Raw genomic sequence first — 26471 nt, 5'->3', positions numbered from 1 at the left:
ACTCAGATGCTTCAGAACAGTTCCAGGTGGACCTCAAGTCATAGAATAGAAATGCAACATTTATACTTCTGTCTCTACAATGTAAACAGCCCCAAATTAAATCGATTTTCTTCATAATGGATGTTAACTAAGTCTCATTTGAATTTATTGATATGTTTTGTAACATTTAGAATATTATGTATTTTTATGATAAGTTAATGTGAGCCCTTTTGAGTAATGTGCATCGTGGAAAAGCAGGATATAAATGAACTAGACTTCCTTTTTACTGGTTATGTTGACCTTAATGATCATACTAAAACAAAAGGGGGGAAGACTGAGCCTTGCCTTATAGTGGCATTTTTATTTATTGGGGGCAAGGTGCTCTGAATATACCCTGTGAAAATCTAATTCTTGTAATGTGTACCACTCTGATTTCAGTGCCAGGATTTGATATCCCAGACGTCTTCACCCCTAAGCCAGAGTGACTCTTGTACAGGGAGATCTGCAGATCTCCTGCTGCCTTTGGGGGATGCTGGAAAGAAGAGGCATGAGAGCAGCCATGACATTGCATCATACCCCAGAACAGAGAGACTCAAGGCACAGGTATTCCATTCTTTTTTCTTCTAGAAATTCTTCTATTACCTTGTAAAACAGGAGTCTCTAACCTTACAGCTGTTGTTGAGCGGGGCATGGAGGGGAATGACTGGTTGGCTCTGGTAAATTAGAAATAGATTGTTATGCTCTAAGATGGCTACCTGCTCTGGTGAGGATATCTGAGGGGCATGACTGACATTGGTGGGTGGGGGCATGAAAGCCTTGCAGCTGGTTTGGTTTCCACAAGTTGGGAAATGGCACTGTGAAATGTAGCAAGAAGAATCAAAGTTACTTTATGACGGTAGTAGAAAAGAGGGGGAATCTGATGGGAGCTGTAGCACAGTTTCGCCAACTGGAGACCCATAGTAGTGAAGTATGGCTGCTGCCTCTGCCACCCCCAATATGGAAGCAGATTTAGTGCATTGCTGCTGATCACCAGTATTTTATCCTGGAACTGCCACTGATCACTGCTCAGACAGCTGTGCAAGAAGTACTGGTTTTTAAGGTTCTCACTGTGCAATTGCCATGGGGAGAGAGGTCTAGTTGTGGGTGTTCTCAGTCTTGACATTATTATAATTGCTGAGATACAGCAGCCAGTTTGTCGTTTATCAAGCTTTGTCTGCCTTTATATCTTGTATGGTACAGTGGAAACATGCCTGCCTAGTTCAAGACATTTTTAGAGGTAGCCAGACACTGCCCTAGTCACAAGGATGGTATTGTGTGATGCTGTTTTGACATTTGTAATAGCCCATGTGAGCCCACTCGCCAGATGAAGTTCAGTTGGCCTTGCTGTCTGCTGCTTTCATAAAACTGATTAAGATAGCAGAGAGACTGTTTCGGCACTAGTCCCCAAACTCTGGAAGACACCAGCATTGCTAGCTTATTAAAAAGCCAGTAAAACCTTCCTTTTTCACACTTTTAAATGAGAACATAAATGTTCCATGGATGCTATGTCTTATATGTGCTTTTCCGGTGATAGTTGTTTAATTATAGTTTTGTAAGTATATATGGCTTTGAACTATGTGGAAAAGTGGTTATAAAAACATTTATCCTATTATGCATTTCCCTAAGGCTGTCATCACACTTGGGCCTCCCAGCTGCCTTTGTTTCCCTTCTCTGCTTCCATCCTATTTGTAAGAGATTTATGATTGACAAGTGCATTGTCCATGAGATTCCCCCTCTTTTCTACTACCATCAAAGGTAGTGGGAGCCAAAAAGATTTTCCACCTTGGTCTGTTGGGTTAGTGGCGTCTGGGTGGGGTGGGGGGAATTGGTGAAGGGTAGGCAGGGTTGTAGATGAGCTTGGCAAGCAACTTGAGCAGGGGCAGAGTCCTTGGTAAATATGCTCAGTGGAGCAGGCATCCCAGACCAAATTCCGACTATAACTGCAACTTGTGTTTTCAGGAGGAACGCCGTGAATCTAAACTTACGCTCAGACCCCCTAGTCTGGCTGCTGCTTATGCCCCTGTCCAACACTGGCAGCATCAACCAGAGAAGCTTATATTTGAATCCTGTGGGTATGAAGCCAATGTAAGTATATTCTAGATTCTTAGACAAATTAAATTAAGGTTGATATAATAGCCATCTTCAAATATCTAAAGAGCTGTCACATGGAAGACAGAGCAAACTTGTTTTCTGGTGCTCCAGATGGGAGGACTCAAGCCAATGGATTCAGATTACAAGAAAGAAGATTCCCACTAAACACTAGGAAGAAGTTTTTGATGGTAATAGCTGTTCAACAGTAGGACAGACTACTTCAGGAGGTGATGGACTCTCCTTCATTGGAGGTTTAAACAAAGGTTGGATGGCAATCTGTTGAGGGATTTTTAAGCTGTAATTTCTGCATTGCTAGTCTAGATAACCCTTGAGGTTCCTTCCAACTCTATAGTTCTATGATTCTAATTCATCTGGTGCGTAATCTTGGTTCTTCCTGTAAAACATGGATGAGTAACCTGTGATCTTCCAGATGTTGGACTTCAGTCTCCATCATCCCTGACCGTTGGCTATGCTGACTGTGGCTACTGGGAATTGCAATTCAACAAGATTTGAAGGCAACAGATTTCCTATCTTTGCTGGAAAGCATGGGCCTGCCACTTACACAACAGCTTTTACTTAGTACAGTTTGGCCTTATCCAGGCAGAAGTTTATAAGATTGCCTGGTTCCTTTTGGAAGCAAGAATATCTTTTGGGGTACAAATATTTGTGTTAATAGTTGCTGCTACTGTTCCCCCGTTTCAAACAGTATCTAGGTTCCATGTTAATCAAAGATCTTCGAGGGACAGAATCTACACAGGATGCCTGTGCAAAGATGAGGGTAGGTGTGCACTGTGTAAAATCAAAACTTCTGATACCAGTCTTGAAAAATAAACTGTGTTGTGTAGCTCAAGATTTGGAGATTGCCGCAAGCACAAGATATAACAGCCAAACCACAAAACTTCGAAATTTCATAATTGCCCTACAATTATCTGTTACTTTGTTTTAGTCAACTTGTTTGGCAGATATGTTTTCAGCTGGTATGCAGTATTTACTGCTAGGATGTATGAAGTCTGATTGTACCTTGTTGTAAATATATTATATATATACTTCACTGAATTTTCATTGCCTTGAAAATGCATCTTCAAAAACCTAGCATAGTTCTTTCAAAACCTGATTTAAAAAAAACCTTGCCTGTATACTCCATCCTGAGAAATGTTTTAATCATGCTTCTTTTACAAAGAAATCAACAGAGCATATGAAGAAGACCCCAACTATAATATTATCTATCACTTACAAAGGAGTGAAATTCATTGATGCATCTAACAAGGTGAGGACGATCTTAAGCTCGTAGTTAATACTTAAAATCTTGAATGTCAAATGACAGTGACATCATGGAAATTAATCTGTTATGCAACTACCCATTCCTTATCAGTAAATACATCAAAATGTAATGGTAAATCCTGTAAGAATTGCCACTAGAGAAGTTAGGTAGAGATTGATTTTTCCCTTGTATCAGTTTTTCGGATAGTGCTTGTCTGTATTTGGACACTGCTTTTGTTGCTGAAAGAATATGTCTCGGGAGTAGACATACTGAAAACAATGGACTGAAGTTAGTCACAGACACTAATTTTAATGGATCTGCTCTGAGTAAAAGTCAGTTGAATACCACCCAGGGTATTCTAACCCAAAATCTTAGTTGTTATTTAGTTATAAATAAATTTAATAAAAAGTTATTTTATTGTGAATAGTGTTTTTGTAAGATAATCTCAGTTACTGAGCAAAAAAAGCTTTTTGTTTCCGTTTGGCAGAATGTTATTGCTGAGCACGAAATCCGGAACATCTCTTGTGCTGCACAGGACCCGGAGGATCTCTGTACATTTGCCTATATCACAAAGGACCTGCAAACTAGCCACCACTACTGCCATGTCTTCAGTACCATTGATGTAGTAAGTAATGTAGAATATAAATGGCTTGATTCTTTGTATTTTGCCTTGCTAAAAATAATCTGTAGGTAGTTGGTTTGCAGCAAAAAGCTTTTGGAATGCTGGTAATTCATATACGCAAACATGGGGTGCAAGGATTTAAGCAACATATGCTGGACTTTCCCCCAGAGTTTCTTTGCCCTGAATGTGAAATGGCTAGCAGTCCTGGTACTCTAACACATTTAAAAATCCAGTGCTTTCTCTATAAAATATAGGGTACAGTGGTGCCCCGCAAGACGAATGCCTCGCAAGACGGAAAACTCGCTAGACGAAAGAGTTTTCCGTTTTGGAGGTGCTTCGCAAAACGAATTTCCTATGGGCTTGCTTCGCAAGACGATAATGTCTTACGAGTTCCTGCGGGGGTTTTTTCCTCCCCCCCCCTTTTTCTAAGCTGCTAAGCCGCTTATCTGCTGATCCGATAAGCCGATAAACTGCTAAAAGCTGCTAATAGCGCTAATCCGCTAATCCGTCAATGGGCTTGCTTCGCAAGACGAAAAAACCGCTAGACGAAGAGAATCACAGAATGGATTCTTTTCGTCTTGCGAGGCACCACTGTATAATGTGTAGGAAATGAGAAGTAAATACTGGATGTGTATCAAATGTTTTATATTTGGATTTTAGAACTTGCATGATAAAAAAGATTTTCATGGCAGAGCTATGTATGTTGCACAGAATTCTGATGTATGTTTCTGCTTTTTGTTACAATCCTGGACATTAACTGCAGCCATAGGCAACATAGTGGGGTTGGGGGAATAGAGTATCTTCCCATACAAATTGCTCACCTCCCATCCATTCCTTGATTACTTTTGGTTACACAGTAGAAATACTTTTCAAATTCACTACCCCCAAACGCACTTTGCCCTTTCTGTGCCCTCATCAGTATTTTTGTTCTGGAACTGCTACTAATCACTGCTCAGAGAGTTGTGCAAAAAGTGCTGGGTTTTAAGCCTCCCAGAAACTGTTCAATTGCCAGGTCAATCCACAGTTAATAATCCAGAGGGGCTCCTAAATCCTGAGAGCAAGGCAGTTGTGCAATACCAGTACTAGCCTCACAAAGCTTAGGGAAGTAGCCTGTCTTGACTGGGCAGAATTCCTTCTTATGGCAGAATCCTTTCTTTCCTGTGACTGGTGTCAGCCAGCCCAAAGTCACACAGAATAAAGGGATAACTTTAAAAGGTACCCCTCAGAAGCTGTTTGCTCAGACAAACTTGGTATTTCCACAGTGGCTTTGCATTCCAAAGAAGGGTTTGGTGGGCTCTAGATGACTGTAGATCTCTGATCCTCCATCCACCTTACAGGTACTTAGTGGCCAGGCTATTGAGTCATGTCTGCTGACTCTTGAGATATTTTCAAAGTGTGCTGTTACATTTTGCTTTAGGGGGATTTTATTGTTTTACCTGGTGGTGGTGGTGTTGTTGTTTGGTTATATCTTGTATAATATTTTTGTAAACCATTTAGATATATTTTTCATATTAAGCTGTATATAAGTATATGAAATAAATGAAGTTGGGAGCTTCAGCTCACAGCTTCCCCCTCTTTAGTCCATGTGGTGGAGAGGAGGATGAGGGCAAAGCTAGAATTAGCCGACTCTAGACTGTCATTTGCTCTAGCTCCACCTACTGTTTGCCTCCCAGTCTTCTGCCCTACCAGTCCCAATGGCCATCACTACCTCATTATACAAAATAGGGCTTATTCCCTAATTTTTACACACAGGATTGTGATATAAAATGGTCTTCAACATACCAGACAGCACTCAGCACTCATTTTGTTTGTAGAAACAGACTAGCATCATAACTCTTGGCATTACTTTATGAAGTAAGTTATACTTTGTGTTTCTTTTCTCAAGAATCTAACATATGAAATCATTCTGACATTGGGACAAGCATTTGAAGTAGCCTACCAGCTGGCCCTCCAAGCCCAAAAATCAAAACCTCCAGGTGCTTTGACAGCTGAAATGATAGAAACAAAATCTTCAAAACCGGTGCCTAAACCTCGAGCCAGCATGAGGAAATCAGCAGTACGTATGTTAAAAGAACTTTGGTTCTTTCCTGTAGTAATGCTAGTTTTTAACACGATGCCTCACCACAGCTGATTTAAAAAATACTGTAAAAATACTGCATTGAGCCTTTTCAGGTAAGTAAGATAGTTAAGAGCTAATTAGCTGAGCAAGTAACAATGAGACAATAGAAAGAACTGCAAGTTACTGGAAAGGCTTAAAAGTATACTAATACAAAGATTTAACTTTTTATTATATATTCACTATTTTGACAAGGGCCAAATACCAGAACTGCTCACTGAAGTAAATCAGGGTGTTTGCTCATATTTTTTCCTGAGTTAACTTGCATTCCTCCTGCGTGGTAATCCTGTGTTTTGTCTTGACAATGCTGATAGTTTGAAAGTGAAAAAAAAAAGATGGGTAGTGGATGGGAAATACTTTCGCAGAAAAGGATTCTCTTTCATACTACCTTCTCATGAGGTGGATTCATGTGTCTGATTGAAGTAGTAAAGTCCTAGCTTGCATACCACTGAATGACAAAGGTCTGCCTGCCGTGAGGCATTTCTCAACAGTTCTAGACAACATAGATATTAGACCAAAATCTGTTAAGTTAAACATGTTACATGCAACCACTGCTTGGCTGAAAACTGTGCATGATGAAATGCAATAAAATGAGAACCCATGAAGACGCAGGACAGTATTTTTGCTATCAAGACTGTTTGTGCTGTAAAGTTGTTTTCCCTCCAAAATTGTTGCTTGGGCAGCCTACAGGCTATATTGACACCCTAAAATGAATTTACTGCTTTTAGAACTACTAGTTGCTGGTGCCTTGTGCACACAGGCTTTCTCTCTTTCTTTCTGAAGTTTCCTCTGTAGGACTGACAGAAACATGTAATCAATGACACATTTACTGAGTAGTTAGTTTCTTTTTTTCAGCAGTTCCCATAAAGAGTCCTTGTCAATCTAGCAAGGAAATAAACATACCAGAGTACTGGCCCATGTGCTCTCTATACTTGTTGCTCTCCTTTAATGTTACCTTTTGTCTGTGTTTTGCTTGCTCCCGTTCCTCAGGTGCCGCTCCCTCCCGATAGTCGCTGTTGTTACTGTCACACCTGTACTACACACCGTCCCTCCTATCTGCCGCTGCAATCTGTTAGTCAAGGAGCTAAGGTCTTTACCATTCTTGCAGTCACATGTCTCTCGTTACAAACGTTTTCTGTTATCAAACCAACTCACATTCAGTGATTCCCTCATTCTTTCCCCTTAGTTTTGCTGCTCTGTCTATGTTCCCTTCTGTCTTGACCTTGCTAGGTTAATTCATTCAAGCTTTCCTATACATTACACAAGAGGCGTTTCAAGGACAAGCTTGTAACACTTCTCACCAGCATAAAATGTTTCTTCAGTGCAACATTTGCCGAGTTTTGCCGTATTAAAATCAATTTAACATTCAAGGAGAAGAGTTCTGTTGTCTAAGAGAATATATCAGATCATAAAAACCTAACCTTAGATAGTTGAATATAACACTTTAAACTCCAACTAAGCATTCTGTTTCTAGTGAATTTCAACAAACTGCTACCTTGAATTGAGAATTGATTTGGGCTTAAACAAAATTTAATTTGTTCTTTTTCCAAAATGAGCTGTATCTATTTCTTTAATCTGAAAAAGTGGTCCAAGTCTTTATGGTAACATTTTAAGTGGTAAATACCTGTACATGTGCACATCCTCTGCTTTAAATACTTTTTAAAAAATCTGACCTAGGCAGTTGCCTCCCAAAGCTGTATTTGTACAGAGCTTTTAAAAATGTATCCAGGTTTGCCTTCACATTTTCAAAATGAGCAGCTTGGCTGATATGCTCTCTCCTTCTAATGTTTTCTAGCTCGAGCCATCTGAAGTGGACCAAGACTCCCAGTCCCATGCTAGTGTGTCCTGGGTTGTAGAGCCCAAGCAGGATTCCAAGAGGACCCTCAGCACTAAGTATGAGACTACTATCTTCTGAAAACAAATCCTGCATCCATCCAGTCTAACCGTGCCTTTGCAGTCTGATCTGTCTGCTGTTCTAAATCCCTCCTTCCTTCCATTGCTGACACTAGGTGTGGCACCATCAGAGGCAACAGCACTAGGATACCATAGACTAAACAGCATTTTTTATCTGATCTCTTCTGAACGCTGTGAATACTCCTAATGGAAACAAGTGTAACTCACTGAGAGAGCTACCTGTTTCAGATGTCTGTGAGGTGGGAGAAATGAAGCCTGTAGGAGTCAAATATGTGGATTTCAGAAAACACCCAGTGTTTCTTGACTTTCTCTTCATTTTGACACTGTGAATTTGTGGGGTGAAGTAACACTCCATAGGCCTTTTCTATTTATCATTCTAAACCTTGGACTGTTCTACAACTTTGGTCTCATATGTACATGCTGTCTCAATTTAGATTTATACCTCCATACTGAGTCATGGCCACAAAACTGTTTCCAACAAGTAGCACTCTTCTACTTATCGTCTCAGAAGACACTAACCACTGTGATACTGCTTGCAAACCTCTTGCTCACCAGATTTCCTAGCATGGATGCTGCTCACAATCTTTGCTGTCCTTGGATATCTGAATGCATGGTATAATATAAAGTTCTACTTGGCAGTGCGTCTGCTCTAATTAACCGCTTTTCCTTTTTCCTAGGAGTTAGGCTTGGTATATTTAAGAAAATGCCAAAAAGGGATGTTTTCAGCTGTTCATTAAACATGATGCCTTTTTTTAAAATCGTTACCTGGAATTATCACTCTCTGTTCAGGTTAACCAATCTGCTTATAAATAATAATTTTGAATTGATTCCCCCCCTAAACTCTTTTTAAAATTGAAACTTTCAAAGGCACATGTCACTAAATTGTACACAAAGACTGACAATCAAGGGTGTGCTTTTGCTGTAACAGAACACAGTTCCCCTTTAGAAGAAAAGGGGTCAAAATTTCATGCAAATAGCATCTCTTTAAAAATTGCTAAATGTAGCATTCCAGGCACACTGACACTATCAAAATATTTGCCATTTATTTTTCTTCAAGCAGGTGAGCAGTCTGTTGTATTTGCCTTATTACATTCTTCAAATGGCAAATTTACGTAGCTCATTAAACAATGATTGCAAAGAAATGTTGGATTAGGACCAGCTTTTGATAATAAGGTTAAGGCCTACAGAGATTATTTCTGATATTGTTAGAGTAGAGAAGTCACTATATTAGACAAAGGTCTCAAGCAATTTTTTATCTCTCTCTGTTCAGAGAATAGGGTCAGCAGTGAGACAGTTGTTGATGATAGGTGAAGGTAGGGCCAGATATCTGCCCACTGTCCCTGGAATTATGTCCAGGTAATTATACCAAATTGTAACGAGGTACAATTATAGCAGTTGAAGACTACTGCACATTTGAGTGTTAATAAATATATCTGTGCTTTGCTTTTATTCTCAAAAAGCAAACAGTTATTTCCCTAATATGAATAGTTTTAATCTCTGTCAGTAAATTGCAGGAGTTATTGGTGATTTTTCTCTCTCCTGAAAACCAGATAACATAGTACATGTGCCTTTTAATGGTAAACTATCCAAGAAGCATCAGAGCAGTTGGTTATGAACAGAGGGCATCCACCATATTATAAAACACACAAAGCTGTGGCCATTAACTTCTCCATCACTGTAACTGAAGGCTTCCCTCAGTAGTTTTACATGAATGAATAGCTCGTTCCCTATATTTCTTTCCATTAATATTGTCCCCATTCTGTTTGCCTTCTGCCAAGCTGAACAGCAGACATCCGCGTTCTTCCATGGAAATGTAGTAAAGGGGCAGAGCACTAAGAAGCAGAGAAACCGTGATGTATGAAGATCAGCACCCGGCTCTGGGATATGTCCTTGGCTGCTCATTAAGGACTTCCAGAGTTGAGTGAAAAGAGATTCCAGCTACAAGCTGACAAAAAGCAGTATGTGTTTTTAGCAAGAGAATGAAACATCTGAGGTTAAGAGACTGATGCTCTGATTTAAAACAGTGGTGTACATGCAGCAATATTGTGAAATCCACAATTTCAGCATAACATGTTGTGTTGATGAAAGTGGAGAATCTTAACTGTTAAAAGAAAATGTGAATGTACCTGTCTTACAGCATAGGCTGAGTGGATGCTAGAATATTAAGCATTATACACTTGAGGTTGCTAAGTAGTAGACAAAGATTCTGAAGTCACTGCAATATTAAACTTTGAAGGTACTGGCAACTGTGAAGGTACTGTACACCCTTCACAGCTGCAGTGAAACAGATGGGAAACAGGGCGTTTTTAATAAAAAATATCAATATTTAACCCTTCATGACCATTGCTGAACTGATGCCTGGTACAAGTGTGCTTTTACTGCAAATAACTCTTATTATTGCAGTATTTCTTTTCTGGTTAAGTACAATTTTGTCACACATTTATGTATACATTGAATAACTGGACTGTAGCTCCATGCATCTAATTCCTGTACCATATTTTTGAAAATGTGGTTGTGCCCTGATGGTTTGGGATTTTTAAGTAGTTAATTCACTGATTAGCACTTTTTATACTAGTTCATAATTTAAGTATACTTAGTATATCAGTTTCACAATATGAAAAAGATGTGGAGAGATTTTGGGCATTATGCTGAAACAGTTGTTTCTTGTTCTACTCCACCCAAGAATGACTGTATGCTTCACATTGAGTATCACAGTCTTGAACACTGGTTTTGGCTATGGCTGTGACATATACATCTTTCTATAGCCTATCTGAGGAAGTGCAAATAAGTCTGTGTTAGCTTGTGGTACCCTGCTATTTTGTTAATGGCTTGTTTCGACATCTGTATCTTTAAAATGTAATTTAGTCTTATTCCAGATGAAAAGGTATCGAGAAAAAACCAAATCATCATCCCAAAGGCCTGGCTTTGGAAATAATTGGTGGATGAATTTTGGAAATATTAACATTCCTTTATATTCATATGTGAACGGTATGCTGGTGATGGTTATAAATACTGAGGTACTTATAACTGTTGTGAAAGAATGCACACTGAACTGTTTTGCTATAGAGAGGATAGCCTTAGAACATGGTGACAAAATGAGCGAAAGCTTCCAACTTGCTTCTTCCAGTGATCAGGTGCTTCCTTTCTCAGAGTTTACATGGACATAGCAATATCTATGACAGTATCTCCTGCTTAGGCATTCTTTATAAGAAGGTAATCAAAGCCATTCTGGTCTGAACTTTTCCTATGAATTTTAGTTATTCCTGGGCTCCAAGCAGTCTGAATACTAGTACAATATTTGAGACTCTTGCCTCTCTGTGGGATTTTGCAGCACACTGAGAAAAGTGCCCTATATTCCTGGCACTGAATGCGTTTTGAGATCTTCAATGAAAATGCTGTTGCTGTTCTAGCACCAACCTATGCTGAAGCAGCAGCATCAATGCCCCCCCCCCCAGTGCTCCAAATGTTTCCCTTTTCAAAAAGATGTATGTCTTCTGTAGACTTCTTTTTATCTTTTGTGTCCAGGAGAAAACACTATAAATGTTAAGGTGGCTGAAGGAACTGCTCCTTAGCTCTTGAATGGGAAATCACGTTATTAAAATCAAACTCTTGCAATCTTTTTATTTTGTACATGCCATTGTTGGCTCATAGGATCTGACCTTTTTGACTTTCTTAGCTTGAGATGAAAATCTTATTTGATTTCTGAGGTACATAACAATTCTGCCCCCCCCCAATAAAAGAAATTCTAGAGCAGTTTAAGAGTTGTGCTGCTCTTGCAGACCAGATATCTGAGGGTACCTCACTTTTTAAAATAACTTCTACACTTGTGAAACTAAAATGAGTTGGGTGATACCTCACTCCTACATTGTCTCCTTTTGCATGATCAGTATGAATGTCAAGCAGCAGGAATTTCCGCTATGCTTGCACCTGAAGAGGGCAGGTCGATTCTTGGTAGCAGGCAGTTTGGTTTACAATGTAGACACTCCTTTGCTAATTGTGATGTATGGCAGTGGGACTGATTTGTAATAAAAATGTTATTTAAGCTGTCTTTGTATTTTGATACTTGAACTATTTCCTTTTTATTTTCTGTATATAAAAATTGTTAAATCTGTCCAGTTTTTTTGTGGTACCAAACATAACCAATCTGTGCAACAATATAGACTGACCTCACTACAACAAGGCGAGACTGTAAATATTCCTGGGCTTCCAGCAGTCGTTTTGTTGTTTGTTTTTCATAATTGTATGACTTAGAGCAGACTAAATTAATAAAATTAGACACAACATCTCTCTGTATGGGTTGATGTGGTATACTGGTCTGTATTGTTTATTAACAAGGCTTAATCCTGAATATGCTTGTATATCTAGTTTCACCGAAATGAATTACCTTCTACATTAACGGCTACAAGATCCAGTCCCTAGTTTTGCCCTTCCCATTTGATGGAAAATGCACCAGCTAGTCTAAAAACACAAGACAACATTCTGAGCTGTTTAAAGGTTTACTGCGGCAAACTTGGCATTGTCAGTTGGTATTTATGTAACTGTATCCCACAGCTTCAATAGTCCAGCTGTATGAATGCTTTAGGTATCACAGCACAGAGCAGGACAGCTGCTCACTTGATTGCAGTGGACTTTGAGCCAAAGCACAGTCTGAACAATTGCCAGTTTTTTTCTCCCCCTCTCCCTGCCGTTGTGTGTGCTGCTTGTTTTAGATTGTTAATGAGAATCTGTCCCTGCTTCAGATTTTCGCTCTGGAAGCAGCAATTTCTTCAGTATCCCTGAGTAGTAGGGACCAAACACCTGTCTATTGTGATGAATCAAACTGCCAAACCTCTGGCCCACTTCCAGTAATTCTTCTTGAATAGGAGCAAGGCCTTGGGGTAGATTCTTAGCGTTCTGGCCACCAGGATACAAACAAAGCCTAAGATAAGTTTGGATCCGTTGCTCTGTAGGAATTAAAACAGATTTAGAAAAAGACCTGATTCCTGTAACTTATTCATGTTAGGGCTCCCTAGTTAACTGAAAAATCACAAGGCAGATAGGATAATAAAGGGTGAAAGGACAGGAATAGAACTTTTCATAGAAACAAGTGGGTGGTGGTGTACAAAATCAATATACAGATGTTGTTGATATGCAATTAAGATATTCATTGTGACTGCAGTATTCATTTAATCACAGTGGCATGTAAATGGCCTCTTGTATGCAATTTTACATGAGGTGTATCATTAATGCCAGTATGTGATTGTGATGTGATTATTATTTATTAAATTTGGACACCACCCTTAATCAAACTTCACAAGCCCGTTCAACATAAAAATACAAAATGAGAACACAAAATACATAACAAGAATAAAAACACACCATTAAACCCCTCCCACAAACACATTTAAAAGGCCATAGAATGTTCAATCAACGAAAGGCCTGGTTATAGAAAAGCATTTTCAGCTGGTGCCTAAAGATAAGTAATGAAGATGCCAGGCAAGCCTCCCAAGGAAGGGTGTTCCACAAACAGAGTCACCACAGAAAAAGCCCATTCTTGTGTTGCCACCCTCCAGGCCTCTCGTGGAGGGGGCACTCAAAAAAGGGGCTCAGATTATCATTGCAAGGGTCAGGTTGCGGAGAGGGGTCCTTGAGCTATTGTGATCCTGAGCCGTTTAAGATTTTATAGGTCAAAAACAGCACTTCAAATTGGACCTGGAAACCAAGTGGCAGATAGGGCTTTCTTGCCCATAGGCGCTAGGGGTGCGGGGCACCCGGGCTCTCAGGGGCACCAGGTCGAGAGTCCAGGGCCTGAGAATTGAGTCTGGGGAAGAGTCCATCCGTCGGAGTGCCGTGACGGGCTCTTCTGCTGCGGGCAGCTCTGCGCCACGGATTCAGGGGCAACTGAGCCAGCGAGATGCTGAGGCGGCCGGCCAGCTCTGCCCTCCTGCGACTGGACAACTTGGGGGGGGGGAGCGCCAGGCAGATCTTTGCACCCTGGCACCGCATATGCTTACGACAGCCCTGCAGACAGTGCTGTCGGGTCAGGATTGGAGTTGAACTGCTCAGACTGCCCTGCCTGGTGAACAACCTGATCACCAAATTCTGCAACAGCTGAAGTTTCCAAACCATCTTCAGAGGCAGCCCAATGTATAATGCTTTGCAGTAATCTAACCTAGAGGTTACCAGAGCAACAGACTACAAAAGAGGCTATCTGTGTTCAGATAGGGGAGCAGCTGGGCTACCAGCCAAAGCTGATGGAAGGCACTTCGCACCACCAAGGCCACCTGAGCCTCAAGCAACAGCAATGGATCCAGAAGTACCTCCAAGCTGTGTACCCACTCCTTCAGAGAGAGTGTAACCCCATCAAGCAGGCCACAAATCTAGGGAACCAGCTAATAATAGTGCCTTAATCTTATCTGGATTGAGCATCAGCATATTGGCTCTCATCCAGTCCATTACTGGGACAACAGGCCAGCAAATCCACAGCGACACCTGCAAATGTAGAGAAGTAGAGCTGTGTGTCATCAGCACATCACTGACAACATACTCCAAAACTACGGATGACTCCCACACAGCAATTTCATGCCAATGTTAAACAGCATGGGGGATATAATCAAACCCTAAGGAACCCAGCAGTGAAGGCTCCATGGGGCTGAAGACCACTCCACAAGCATTACCCTCTGGAAACAACTATCCAAGCAGGACCAGAAACACTGAAAAGCAGTGCCACCCACCCCTATCTCAGACTGCCGTTTCAGAATAATACCAAGGTCAATAGTATCTCAAGGATAATCAACATTTCCCTGTCTTTCAGTTAACAGAGATCATCATACCGGGCGACCAAAGCTGTTTCTGTGCCAAAACTGGACCTAAACCTCAACTGAAATGGATCTAGAAAATCAGTTTCCTCTGAAAGTGCCTGGATATGTTCTGCAACCACCCACTCAAAAACTCTGCTAAAGAAGGGGCTATTGGCCAGTAATTAGATTTTCCAAATCCGGGGAAAGTTTCTTGAGGAGTAGCACTACTTCCTTCAAGCAGGCAGGGCCACCCCCTTTCACAAGGAGGCATTTATCACCTCCCAGACCAAGCCAACTGTCCCCCTTGCTAGTTTTTATCAGCCAAGAGGGGCAAGGGTTCAGCGTGCAACTGGCCACCCTGACCGATCCAAGCACCTTGTGCACATCCTCGAGTCTTAAGTGAAGCATCCAACATAACAAGACTAGACAGTGCTCTGGAAAACTTTCATTTGCCACAGTTAAGGTCCCAGTGGATGCAAACGATTTTATCCTCAAAATAATTTGCAAACAAGTCACAGTGAGCTACCAATGGTTCTTTCACCTCCTTTGGGGCAGACTGTAAAAAGCCCTGTACTACCTAGAATAACTGCTGGACAACACAATGAGAATGCAGTGGAGCCATGTAGTATATTATATGATACTAACGTATATATTGTCACAGGTGATTCCAGGGTAAAACACAACAATATATGAAATGCACTATAACAAAAAATTGCAGTTAAAATATGGTAATGCAATACACACTCTGCCTTTTCATACTCAAGTGTGATATTGCATTAAAAATATGCAAAAACTCATGACTCACCAATTAGAATCCGTACTGCATTGTCCTTCTCTGCAAGACTCGTGAGTTGGCCTCTAAGTGAAGCAGCCTTGTCAGTGCTGAGAACAGGATACCCCAACTGCAGGAGAATGCTATTAACTTCCTCATGCATTTGATTGCTGATATCCATTAAAACATCTTCTAACCTAAGCCACACAGAGATGGGGCCATGTTAATCTGACAGCTCTTTGAAATTGAACTTTAGATATGCATGATAGCAGAGAAGTGGTCAACCTGTTGTAATCCTATAGAATTAAGTCTTAAAAAACAAACCTTGCCTGAAGTAGGCAACAACTAGCCTGCAATATTTATGAAGTAACCTCCTCTCACCCGCCCCCCCCCCCGACAGAGAAGCTATATGAGCAGTTGTGCCCCTAGTTTGGCTTATACTGAACTCCTGTTCAGTCCTCTGCCTTTTTCTCTCTGCTATATTATAGTTACAACATACAATTTATTTATGCCTCAAGTGAAGCGGGCATGCTTTCTCGATGAATAAGAATAGGAGACAACCTTCATCAAAAGGACTGACACAGGTTCTCACTGCCTGTTCATAAATAGCACGAAGAGGCATTAGATTAACTCTGGATTTTCTAGGTGCCCACAAGCAGCCTACATGAGGCTGGGCTTGGGTGAGTATCTCTCCTGCCTTCAACACCAATAATATAAAAACATTACCTTGTGTCAGGAAGTCCTTCCAGAAGGGCTTTTATTACCCGTTTTAGCCTATCTCCACATCCTGGTGAGCTGAACACTCCACTTCCACATGTACTGCTGCTCACTAGTAGGACTGCAGCAATAATGGCTAGCTGATTCACTTTCATCTGAAGGGCATCCAAGCGGGCTTTGTCCATCAACATAGTCTGCAAAGAAATAACAGTATAAACCATTGGGTTACTATGCAGATTTCTTTAGCACTTGAAATGAATCTTATGCTACTGGAGTAAAAGGAAATATGCCCAAGCTAAACTGGTACATCCCCTGCTACTGAAGGCTGTGGATTGTTGTGCGGGGAACGAACAGACAGAAAATGGGTCATTGCATTTCTGTGTTTTGCTGCCTAACTCGTAGCCAACTAGTGTGCCGCAATGTGGACTTATAGTGTTATCTTAAGACCCCTGTTTCTGAAAATGAATTAGCATGGCTATTATTTCTGACTCATAAGGTGCCTTTTACCTCAGGATATTCTCTTCCAGGCTCCCAATGCAGCAAGTCCATGTATGCTTGGTTTAGCACAGCTGTGGGACTATGGACAGAAAACACTTCTCTAGCAGCTGGAGAGGAGGGTGGAACAGATGATCCTTTAGTCTCAGAGGTGGATGAGGAGGGTAGCAGATCAGAGGTTGATATTTCAGCTGCTGCCTTGCGCAACCACTCAGTTGTGCAAGTGAGGCCACCTAAAGTGTAACATTAGAGAAATGCAGGTTTGGAGGAAAAAACAAGAAGTGTAGGCTGGTCCTTTCTCGTGTTTATTTGCACCTTACTGGCAACAAATAATCATTGCATTTTGCCTTTTTCTTAAATAAATAACATGGTGCAAAAAAACAAAAAACACTAGTGAAAAGTTAAGAGTAAAACAGTTCTTAATGAGGGCACATTTATGGAAGCTAACAGGAAATTAAAACTGCAAAAAGGGAGGTGGTTAATCAAATATTGTCCCTTTTACTTATAGTAATCTTCAGGTATGACTTTGCGCTAGGTTTCATGAGTACATAACATTTGTTTTCATTAGGAGCACCCCAGGGGCTCACTTGCTTCTCCCTCCACCTTCTCTCACATAAATATTCTCTTCTCTCCAAAACTGAAGCGAGTGATGGGAGAGGTACTGTTACCATTACATTACCTACATTTTTACTAACCAAAACTAGCACTAAAACAGTTTGCCAACCCACTTCTGACAATTCTGGTTTTTTATTATTTATTTTATAAATTTTTATACTGCTAAATAAAAAAAGAGAATCTTCTCAAAACTGTGTTCATGAAATCAAAATTAAAAACTGTACCAATGAAAATACCAATGCAACACCAGTCATAATTACCATTAAAATGGATGGGGGGGTGCCCATCTCAGAAGAGGGGAAACCATAAAACGTACAGTATCCCCTCAAACTCCATATCATAATTTGGCAAGCAGAGAATCTATGTGGTAACAGAAATAGAGGAAAAGTTCTATCTTCCAGAAAAGTTTCAGGTATAAACTGGGATTTTAAAACTTAAACGTTTCCTCTTGTGCTTAAGAAGTGCCTTGGATGTGGTTGTGGCATGTATTAACCCTCTGCTCTAGTCTGCACCAGAGACTATTTTACAATCATATTTGATACATACCTGGTAGCTTCTTCAGGAGCTCCTGGAATTTTTTTCTTTCATACTCAACAGAGTGCTCTTGGAGATGGGGTCGAAGGCTTTGTATGGTAAAATTTACCATATCCATTTTCATTAGATTCAGAACTCTGAAGATCTCTCTACCATAGGCAACAGGAACAAAGTAAACATTTAACTACCCAGTCTAGGAAATCATACTAAAGAGCAAAAACCAAACCTGTTACCGCTGATGGATGAGCTTCTTTAGACTGCTATGGTGATCACAGAAATAGTGTAGCATAAACAGAAGCACAACTCAGGAAGAGGAAGATGCTATTCCCAGGTATACCAAAGCAAAATTTGATTAGACTTTTTTTAAAAAAATTACTCAATAGCTAAGGAGACATAGTGCTGTGCCACAGAGCAATTACATATTAAAAGCTTGTCTTAGAATTTAGATTTAGTTCTACCTTGCAGTAAAGGTTTGAAAGGCATGACCATTTGGTCTTTGTAATCCGTGATTCTCTGTCTTTTTGGTTATAATGCTAATTCAGTGCTATGTGCAGTAGCAGCAGCAAGCATGACAATGAGGAGACTGTAGGCTTTCACTTTCTCTGTTAAATTAACTAGAGTTTCTTTATATCCACACCGGGGGAAAGGTGTGGGGGTTTTGGTTGGGGCAAACTATAGTTTGTTCAAACAAGTCAGATTCAGGTTGGTTTATGACTCTGGCTTGTTAACAAACTAACCAAATTTCTTTCATGGACAAGAAAAGAAACACGGTTACAGTTGTGCCAAAGGAAGAGATGGAAGTAAGGAATATGTGAGTCTCCGGCTTGCTGCTGCTTGTGTATACTACAATAAACTGTGCTTTATGGGTTACATCCTAACCTACTGTATGACATGTTTCAGTGATGAAGACAATGGTCTGAATATTTATTTACCCCTGCAATTGTTAAGGAAAGCCAAATGATGAATTTAAAATTATTTATTTCCATCACACACACACACACAGCTATGAAATGATAGGTGATTTATAAAACTGATTTATAAAATCAAATCCGAAGGAGATCAAATAACAGATGTTGTACTCCCAGGGTAGCAAAATGATGCATCTTCCTTTAGGATAGATTCAGTAAAGGATATATTACTTTTAGAAAATTACCTTTGTCCAAGCCAATGGTGCCCACCTGAGCAAATGAACTGGGTCTGCCATGACTCGTAGTCTCTGTATCTCCTCATCTCTAACAGGTGCACAGAGCATTGCCATTGTACCTAAGATGTAAGCGGTGAGGTTGGGGATATCTAAAGCACCATGCTCGGCCTCCTGTTTTATCAGCTCCATGTCCAGAGTTTCTTCAATCTGACTTTGCAGACGATGTTGTCGGGGCAGGAGCAAGGACAGTAGGGTCTACATAAGAATAAAGTGTTGCCATTTTTAATAACCTTATTGATTTTCATTTGCTATGTTCAAACCCCTATAAGACTATAACCGAATACAGCCATACCTCTTGTTACGTTTGCTTCAGGTTGCGTGTTTTCAGGTTGCGTCCTGCGGCGACCCAGAAGTACCGGAAAGGGTTACTTCCAGGTTTCGCCGCTTGAGCATGCGCAGACGCGCAAAATGACATCACGCGCATGCGCAGAAGTGGCAAATTGCGACCCGCGTACACGTGGGTTGTGTTCTGCTCATGTTGCAAATGGGGCTCCGGAACGGATCCCGTTCACAACCAGAGGTACCACTGTAAAGTAAAAAACAGAACAAGTCCATATATATGGATTTTATAAACAAAACTAATGTTATACAAATAGGTATACCAAGTTTTCTCATGTCATATGTATATCACAAAAATAGCATAATAAATGTGCAAAAGTATCTATAACATATGTTTCATTATTAGTGGTCAATGTATGAGTTCTTGGTTTATGAATTGGTTTAAACAATTAGGAAGAAGAAGAAGGGAGGAAGCGGGGAAGTGGGGAGGGGTTGGGTGGTTATGCTTCTATTATCCTACTTAGCATGTGCGAGGGGTTGTGTCAGCGTTACTTGAATGGGTTCTTTTACTATTCACATGCTGTATTTCCTTGGTGGTGACAGAGGTTGGGTGTGGCTTAGGGTGTGGTTGGTTGTTTTTGGTTGGCTGTACTGAGAATTGTTTTTGTGTGTGAGTGATGTGTGTGTATTTTTGAATCAGGTTAGCCAGATTGATTTGTATGCTGTCAGGGGATTCGTGTTGTTGTTTTCTTGGGCTGTGTGATAAATGGGAACCAAACCAGGGTGAAGGTGTCTTCTTCTATTTGTCCCCGTGTCAGTTTCAGTTTATTGGTTAGTTTTTCTAATAAGGTTGTTTCCCATACTATTTGATACCATTGGTCCATGCTTACTCCTGACAGGTCTCTCCAGTGTCTGGCTATGATGTTTCTTGCTGCTGAGAGTAGGTGGGTTATGAGCTAGAACAAGTCCCTATATAAAACAAAACCTGTTCTGGATACAACAACACATTCAGCTCAGACAAACTTATACTGAATGCATAAATAAATCTTATAGCTTCTCAAACGGAAAGTTAAGGTGGAAGCATACATAGTAAAAAATCAAAAGAATTTTAAACCTTGCAATTGTCCAATAAAATAGAATATAGTTTGGAAACCAAGCCCACTGTCCTATCCCTTGCAACAAGAAAAATGTTTTTCTACAAGCAAATGTTCAAACTGATTGCAAACCTGAAGTTTGAGAACATACACAATTGGGAACAGTTACACAGCTATAGGAGTTACATAGCTTAATCGCTAATCACAGCTTGAAGTGTGCATGGGAAGGAATAGTGAGTGGTTTCACAATTTTCCAGACTACCTTGCTTTTGCACATGGCTAACCAGAGACAATAATTATGAATGGCTGGCTGTACTTTTGCTATGGGCGCAAGTGTGAATAACACGGCAGAAAAATATGGAGGGCGGGGGGGGAACCCAACCCATGTTTGTCAGCCTGATTGCACATAACTGTGTGACAAATATTAGCAAGTGGGATGTCTGGAAAAATATTTGCCTACTATAGGCAAATGACAGTCTATAAATCTTAAAGTCTTAAATTCTCAAGCAATATTAGGGCTGCTATATGTCACGGACATTACCAGGATTTCAAAGGTGGAATTGACATCCGGGGGTGGGGCGGTCTTCCTTTAAAAAGCTCAGTACCTTTCAATACGTCTTGGTTTTTACTTTTTGAAATATGGCAGCCCTAAGCAACATTAGTTACTGGTTTTGGAAATCTCACTTTTTCTTCTTTACATATGACCACATATATTGTTAACGTAACAATTTATTTATCACAAAGGTCAAGCTGTGTATGCTATAAATAATGAAATCTCAAACATACACAAACATCTCACCTCTTTGATTTCTTGTAGTAGCTTGATAGCATGGGAATAGTCTGGTGGCGTTTTGGAGAGCTGTTCTCTCAGAATGTCCCAAAAAGCTTTATGCAATGTCTCTTTCACTCTGCTTTCCAAACTATGAGTCAAAAACAGTTGCTATTAACATATTTCCACTTACATTTGATATGAATGATCCATAGTGAAGCCTTGGATATTTGTTTTTTGAATCAGGGACCCCTGACAGTTAAAGTTCAGTCGCGGACGACTCTGGGGTTGCGGCGCTCATCTCGCTTTACTGGCCGAGGGTGCCGGCGTACAGCTTCCGGGTCATGTGGCCAGCATGACTAAGCTGCTTCTGGCGAACCAGAGCAGTGCACAGAAATGCCGTTTACTTTCCCACCGGAGCGGTACCTATTTATCTAGTTGCACTTCGTGCTTTCAAACTGCTAGGTTGGCAGGAGCAGGGACTGAGCAACGGGAGCTCACCCCGCCACGGGGATTTGAACCGCCGACCTTCTGATTGGCAAGTCCTAGGCTCTGTGGTTTAACCCACAGCGCCACCCGCTCACTCACTCTCAATTGAGCAGTTAAATAGGACATCTTGGACAGAGTTGCAGATAGGTAGCCGTGTTGGTCTGCCATAGTCAAAATAAAAAAAATCCTTCCAGTAGCACCTTAAAGACCAACTAAGTTAGTTCTTGGTATGAGCTTTCTGTGTATCTGAAGAAGTGTGCATGCACACGAAAGCTCATACCAAGAACTAACTTAGTTGGTCTTTAAGGTGCTACTGGAAGGAATTTTTTTATTTTGATCTTGGACAGAGATCACTTTGGGCAAGACATGTAAGAAAATGTGTATGTACAAACACAATACACCATTTTTAAAAAAGCTTGTGAAAAATCAATAAATAAGTTTTTTTAATTAAAAAAGATTACACAATTAATCTTTCTTAATTTTTCAAATCCACATCCTTTACCAACAATATCCTTCTAGATTTAACAGGAAACTAAAATAAAACCAGGAAATAAACAGGAAAATAAAACCTACCTGCTTGGTAAGAAATTCACCTCTTGCAATTTGAAGTCATGGTTTACTACAATTTCATGTGCTATGGTCATTTTCGAGACTTCATTGGCTGTTTCCATGAGTTCTGACACAGAAAGAATTTGAGGAGGACTGGCTGCATAAAAATAAAACAGAACGGCACTTCGTTTACCCATCAAAGGGGGAAAGAATATTTATATAGGAAAGGAAAATGCAACTATTTATTTTAGAGTAGACCAGTATAAAAAGACATGCACTATTTGTAACCCACCAAGGCAATATCAACCATGTATTTTTGATACATACTGTTTTTGCAGTCCTAGGCAAATTATAAAAACAGGGTTGTCTATATACTACTTGGTAGCTCATAAGTTGTGAAGGCCTGAAGTAAATCACCCAATTTACTATGAATGTTCTTAAAAACAGAAAGGGGGGGGGGTTCCCCAGCATCACTTGCAAAATCATGAAACTTGCAAAAAGGAATGTGCCACTCCCAACTGGATGTCATAAATACATTTGCTTGACAGTTGCTGCCACTTACGAATACTTGTCTGGATGTACCAATAGTATGGGGCAGCACCAAGGCTTAGTAGTGGAGCAAAGCTTAGCATAAAGAAGATTCCACATTCAATTCCTAGTGCCTTCATTGAAAAAGAAGTTCATGTAGCATGACTGTGAAACACCCCAGTCAGAGAACTCTGAAGCCAGTCAGAGCAGCAAGTACTGAGCTAGATGAAACAATGAGTCAGCTCATTATAGTGCAACTTGTTCAAATGTCAAATCCCAAATATATTAAATTTGTATTCCAACCTTAATTTGAGGATCACAGGGTGCTTTACTATATAAAAACACAAAAAGTACATAACATGGTAACAAAAACAATACCCCCACTCAGTCTGGATAGAAAATTTAAATAAAGCAACTCCCTCTCTTCAACTCTCAAGTCTGTTCTGATGCTGCCCTGGGTACCCAGGTGGCCACAGCTGGGTGAGACCAACTCTACCCTGCTCACCCACGCAAGTCTCAGTAATACAGACCAGATAAGCCTCCTCATCCACAATCAGATCATGGATGAGAGAGATCTTATTCAGAGCCAACCTGGCATGCAGCAGCAGCAGCAGTCCCAAAGGCTGGCTGATAGGACAAGTGCAATTCCCCAATTATATTATCTCACTTGATAATAATGTGAAAAATAATGACAATAACTTTGGCTCTTCTAATACATATTAAGCTTTGTTGTTTTGCAATTTAAATTCAAATTATTTTTCAGCATATTATTTTTTGAATGTGTGAAAAATAAACAAGACACTGCTTCACGTTTGCCCCAAACTCTTTGTTAATCCCCTTTTGTATACAGGCATCCCTCCACTTATGCATGTTCTACTTGATTGTGACATGTATTCGCACAACACTGGGAAATAATTAAATAATTCAATTCATACCTGGAAATGGCAGGAGAGAGCTGGAAAGTCCTTGTGGCTCGCAAGGAGACCCTCCCCAGAGCCCAAAAAGTATCTTATTGAGGGCAGAGGAAGCCCTGAAGAGCCTGGAAGCGCAGCAGGGATGTGCAGGCTAGAGCAGCAGTAGCCACTTTCCTAAACGTCCTCCAGCCTCCTGCTGGTCCCAGAGCTTCAGTTCTAGTTGTGGGTATTTTTTGATACGGTATTTTTGGTATGGATGAAGAGTAGCAGAGAGCATTTAAAGGGTGTTTAGAGAGTGTTCCCCACTTTATGTGATTTCACTCATGTGCTTGGGGTCACAGAATGTAACCACCATGTAAGTGGGGAGTTGCCTGTAATTTATCTTGAGTTGGCAATTTTGCTCTAAATATAAATGACACATTTTTTTTCTAGCAATCATAATTGGACATACAAGGTGGGGTGTCAGGAGGGCAGAGGCTAGGCATGTCTCCGCCATGGCTGTCTTCATGGTCCCTTACTTTTCTAGGATTACAGTCTATGTTCTGAGAGTCACTGCTGTCACTTGAGGTGGTTTTAGGATTAGGCATCTTGTTCCTAGTAGAAAACATAGCAGTAACAAAATGTTGAGATGAACTATCAGATCAACTTCTAAATGCTGTGAGATATCAGTTTTAATGCACCCAGGTTTGGCAAATGGCTATTGAAAATGTACTCCTTCTTATAACAAGTGGTCACCGTTAACTCAATATATCTTGGCAGTTAATTTTATTATTTGTACCACAAATATGTAGCAGTCTACTTTTTAGCCTGTCCCTGTGCTCCACTCCTTCATGTGTACCATTTAAGTTGCTTTGAGATGCTTTTGTAAAGCAACTGATAAGCTTCATAAAGCATTTAGCATGTCTGCCTGGAAAACTGAGTTTTGTTCACCAGTGGAATCTAGACACATGCAAAAAATGTTGTGAAAATGCTTTTTAAAAAATGTTTTCAAAAATATATTGCATTTGCCATATCTCACCTTCACCATCTAATGTCACATTTGTATAATGCACTTTAAGGTAAAGGTACCCCTGCCCGTACGGGCCAGTCTTGACAGACTCTAGGGTTGTGCGCTCATCTCACTCTAGAGGCTGGGAGCCAGCGCTGTCCGCAGACACTTCCGGGTCACGTGGCCAGCGTGATGAAGCTGCTCTGGCGAACCGGCACCAGAGCAGCACACGGAAACGCCGTTTACCTTCCCGCTATAAAGCGGTACCTATTTATCTACTTGCATTTAAGGGTGCTTTCGAACTGCTAGGTGGGCAGGAGCTGGGACCTAACAACGGGAGCTCACCCCACCGCGGGGATTCGAACCGCTGACCATGCAATTGGCAAGTCCTAGGCACTGAGGTTTTACCTACAGCGCCACCCGCGTGCACTTTACAACACACTTAAAATGTTTTATTTGCAGCTGTATAGTTGAGTCCACCATTACTTGCCTACTTGCCAATCCCTTTAGTTTTTATTTTATTTTATAAAGCTGTACATACACATGTATGGGAAGGGGATGTAAACAGTGGGACCAAAGGCCACGAAATGCAAGGAGTGTCATACTTTGCTTCCCTACAACCTGATTAATTCCTTCTGATTTGATTGCACAAAGTTCATGGAATACCATACGAGACTTTTGTTTGTTTACCAAGCATTCATTCGGATTTGTATGTAGAGATGTTACATTGTTAAGAAATATCCCACTTTCACACACATTTTCCTGATAGTTTCCTTAGCTCAAAAAATTCCAGTGCGGGGAGGTTTGTTGTGGTATGCAATTGTATCCCACCTGCAAAATAGCAATTGTCTAGAAGTAGCCATAATAGACCGACCCTTGCAGTTTGTCTCATTTAGATTTTTTTAAGGCCTCTATGAGCACTTCCAAACTGCCACTGTTTTAGAGTGGGATTCAATCATACAGGAAACTTCCAAATGACCTGTGAAATGTTCTTCTTGCTTTGTTTGCAGAGAGATTAGTTGAGATCAGCTATTCAATAAACGAAAGGGAACCCTTAACCCTAACTAGCCCTTCTTGTGCCCCAAAACTATTTTATATTCGCAGTAGTTACAAGGAGAGGTTATTTTTAGCTGTCCCTATTTCATCTGTAAGCCGCCTTGAGCCCGTCAGGGGAGAAAGGCGGCGCATAAACACTAAAATTATTATTATTAATAATAATAATTCGCTGGCCCACATAAATTTTCATAAGCGGGATATGGGAGGGAAGCCGCAGGGCGAGCGGCGAGCGTCTCCCTCCGTCTCCGCCCGGCGTCTGCATGCCGAGTGAGGGGGACAAGCAAGCGCGCAAGAGCGTCATGGGCGAAGGGCGAGCGGCCAAGGACTGGGCGCTCCCTCACCTTCCCCGGGGAGGTGCTGGGGAAAGACGAGGCAGGGCAGGTGACCGGGCGGCGGTGGTAAAGGGAGAGAGGGCAGCACGGCCGGTGTTCTCTGGCCGGCTCCAAACAGCCGCCGCCGCCGCTTCTAGGGAGCCCGTTGGTGTTACCGCCCCTTCCTCCTCCTCCGGCAGATTCAAACTGGATGGAACCAAACACCTGCCGGCAGCGGGGTGGGATGGGGCAAGGTGTCGCGCCCCACAAGACCAAGAGAGGGCGCAAATGAGGAAAAACCCGATGTCTTCCTGTAAAGCAAAAGTGTATTTTCTCATGTGCACGATGAAACTGAA

At 41.0% G+C, this 26471-nt stretch overlaps 2 protein-coding genes across 14 annotated transcripts in view; one reads left to right on the top strand and one right to left on the bottom strand.

Annotated features, from left to right (window-relative positions):
• ANKS1A (ankyrin repeat and sterile alpha motif domain containing 1A) overlaps nt 1–12305 on the top strand; it is a 117436-nt gene extending 105131 nt beyond the window's left edge. For 6 of the 13 annotated variants that reach the window (XM_081195802.1, XM_081195799.1, XM_081195794.1 and 3 more), the window contains 9 exons: nt 418–582; nt 1978–2103; nt 2816–2887; nt 3290–3376; nt 3858–3995; nt 5878–6048; nt 7099–7197; nt 7904–8001; nt 8118–12305. In XM_081195802.1, coding sequence (XP_081051928.1) covers nt 418–582; nt 1978–2103; nt 2816–2887; nt 3290–3376; nt 3858–3995; nt 5878–6048; nt 7099–7197; nt 7904–8001; nt 8118–8157 — 996 coding nt within the window. In that variant the 3' untranslated portion in view covers nt 8158–12305. Of the gene's footprint in view, nt 1–417; nt 583–1977; nt 2104–2815; nt 2888–3289; nt 3377–3857; nt 3996–5877; nt 6049–7098; nt 7198–7903 lie in introns of all 13 variants that reach the window. The other 7 variants (XM_081195804.1, XM_081195798.1, XM_081195796.1 and 4 more) reach the window with 5 other exon arrangements.
• A 194-nt stretch (nt 12306–12499) lies between these two features.
• On the bottom strand, nt 12500–26468 carry TCP11 (t-complex 11). Its single transcript, XM_081195842.1, has 10 exons — nt 26146–26468; nt 24212–24354; nt 22343–22475; nt 21311–21431; nt 19113–19333; nt 17947–18083; nt 16798–17018; nt 16300–16484; nt 15607–15770; nt 12500–12965 (listed from the first exon to the last, which is right to left on the bottom strand). Exons 1-10 carry the CDS (start codon nt 26451–26453, stop codon nt 12736–12738), a joined length of 1863 nt encoding a protein of 620 aa, XP_081051968.1. The 5' UTR covers nt 26454–26468; the 3' UTR covers nt 12500–12735.
• Between the last annotated feature and the right edge of the window lie 3 nt (nt 26469–26471).

This window comes from Podarcis bocagei (assembly GCF_964188305.1).
Source record: "Podarcis bocagei genome assembly, chromosome: 5".
NCBI classification, from domain to species: domain Eukaryota; kingdom Metazoa; phylum Chordata; class Lepidosauria; order Squamata; family Lacertidae; genus Podarcis; species Podarcis bocagei.
The sequence above is the reverse complement of the archived record's forward strand: the minus strand, read 5'-3'. Positions and strand labels throughout refer to the sequence as shown.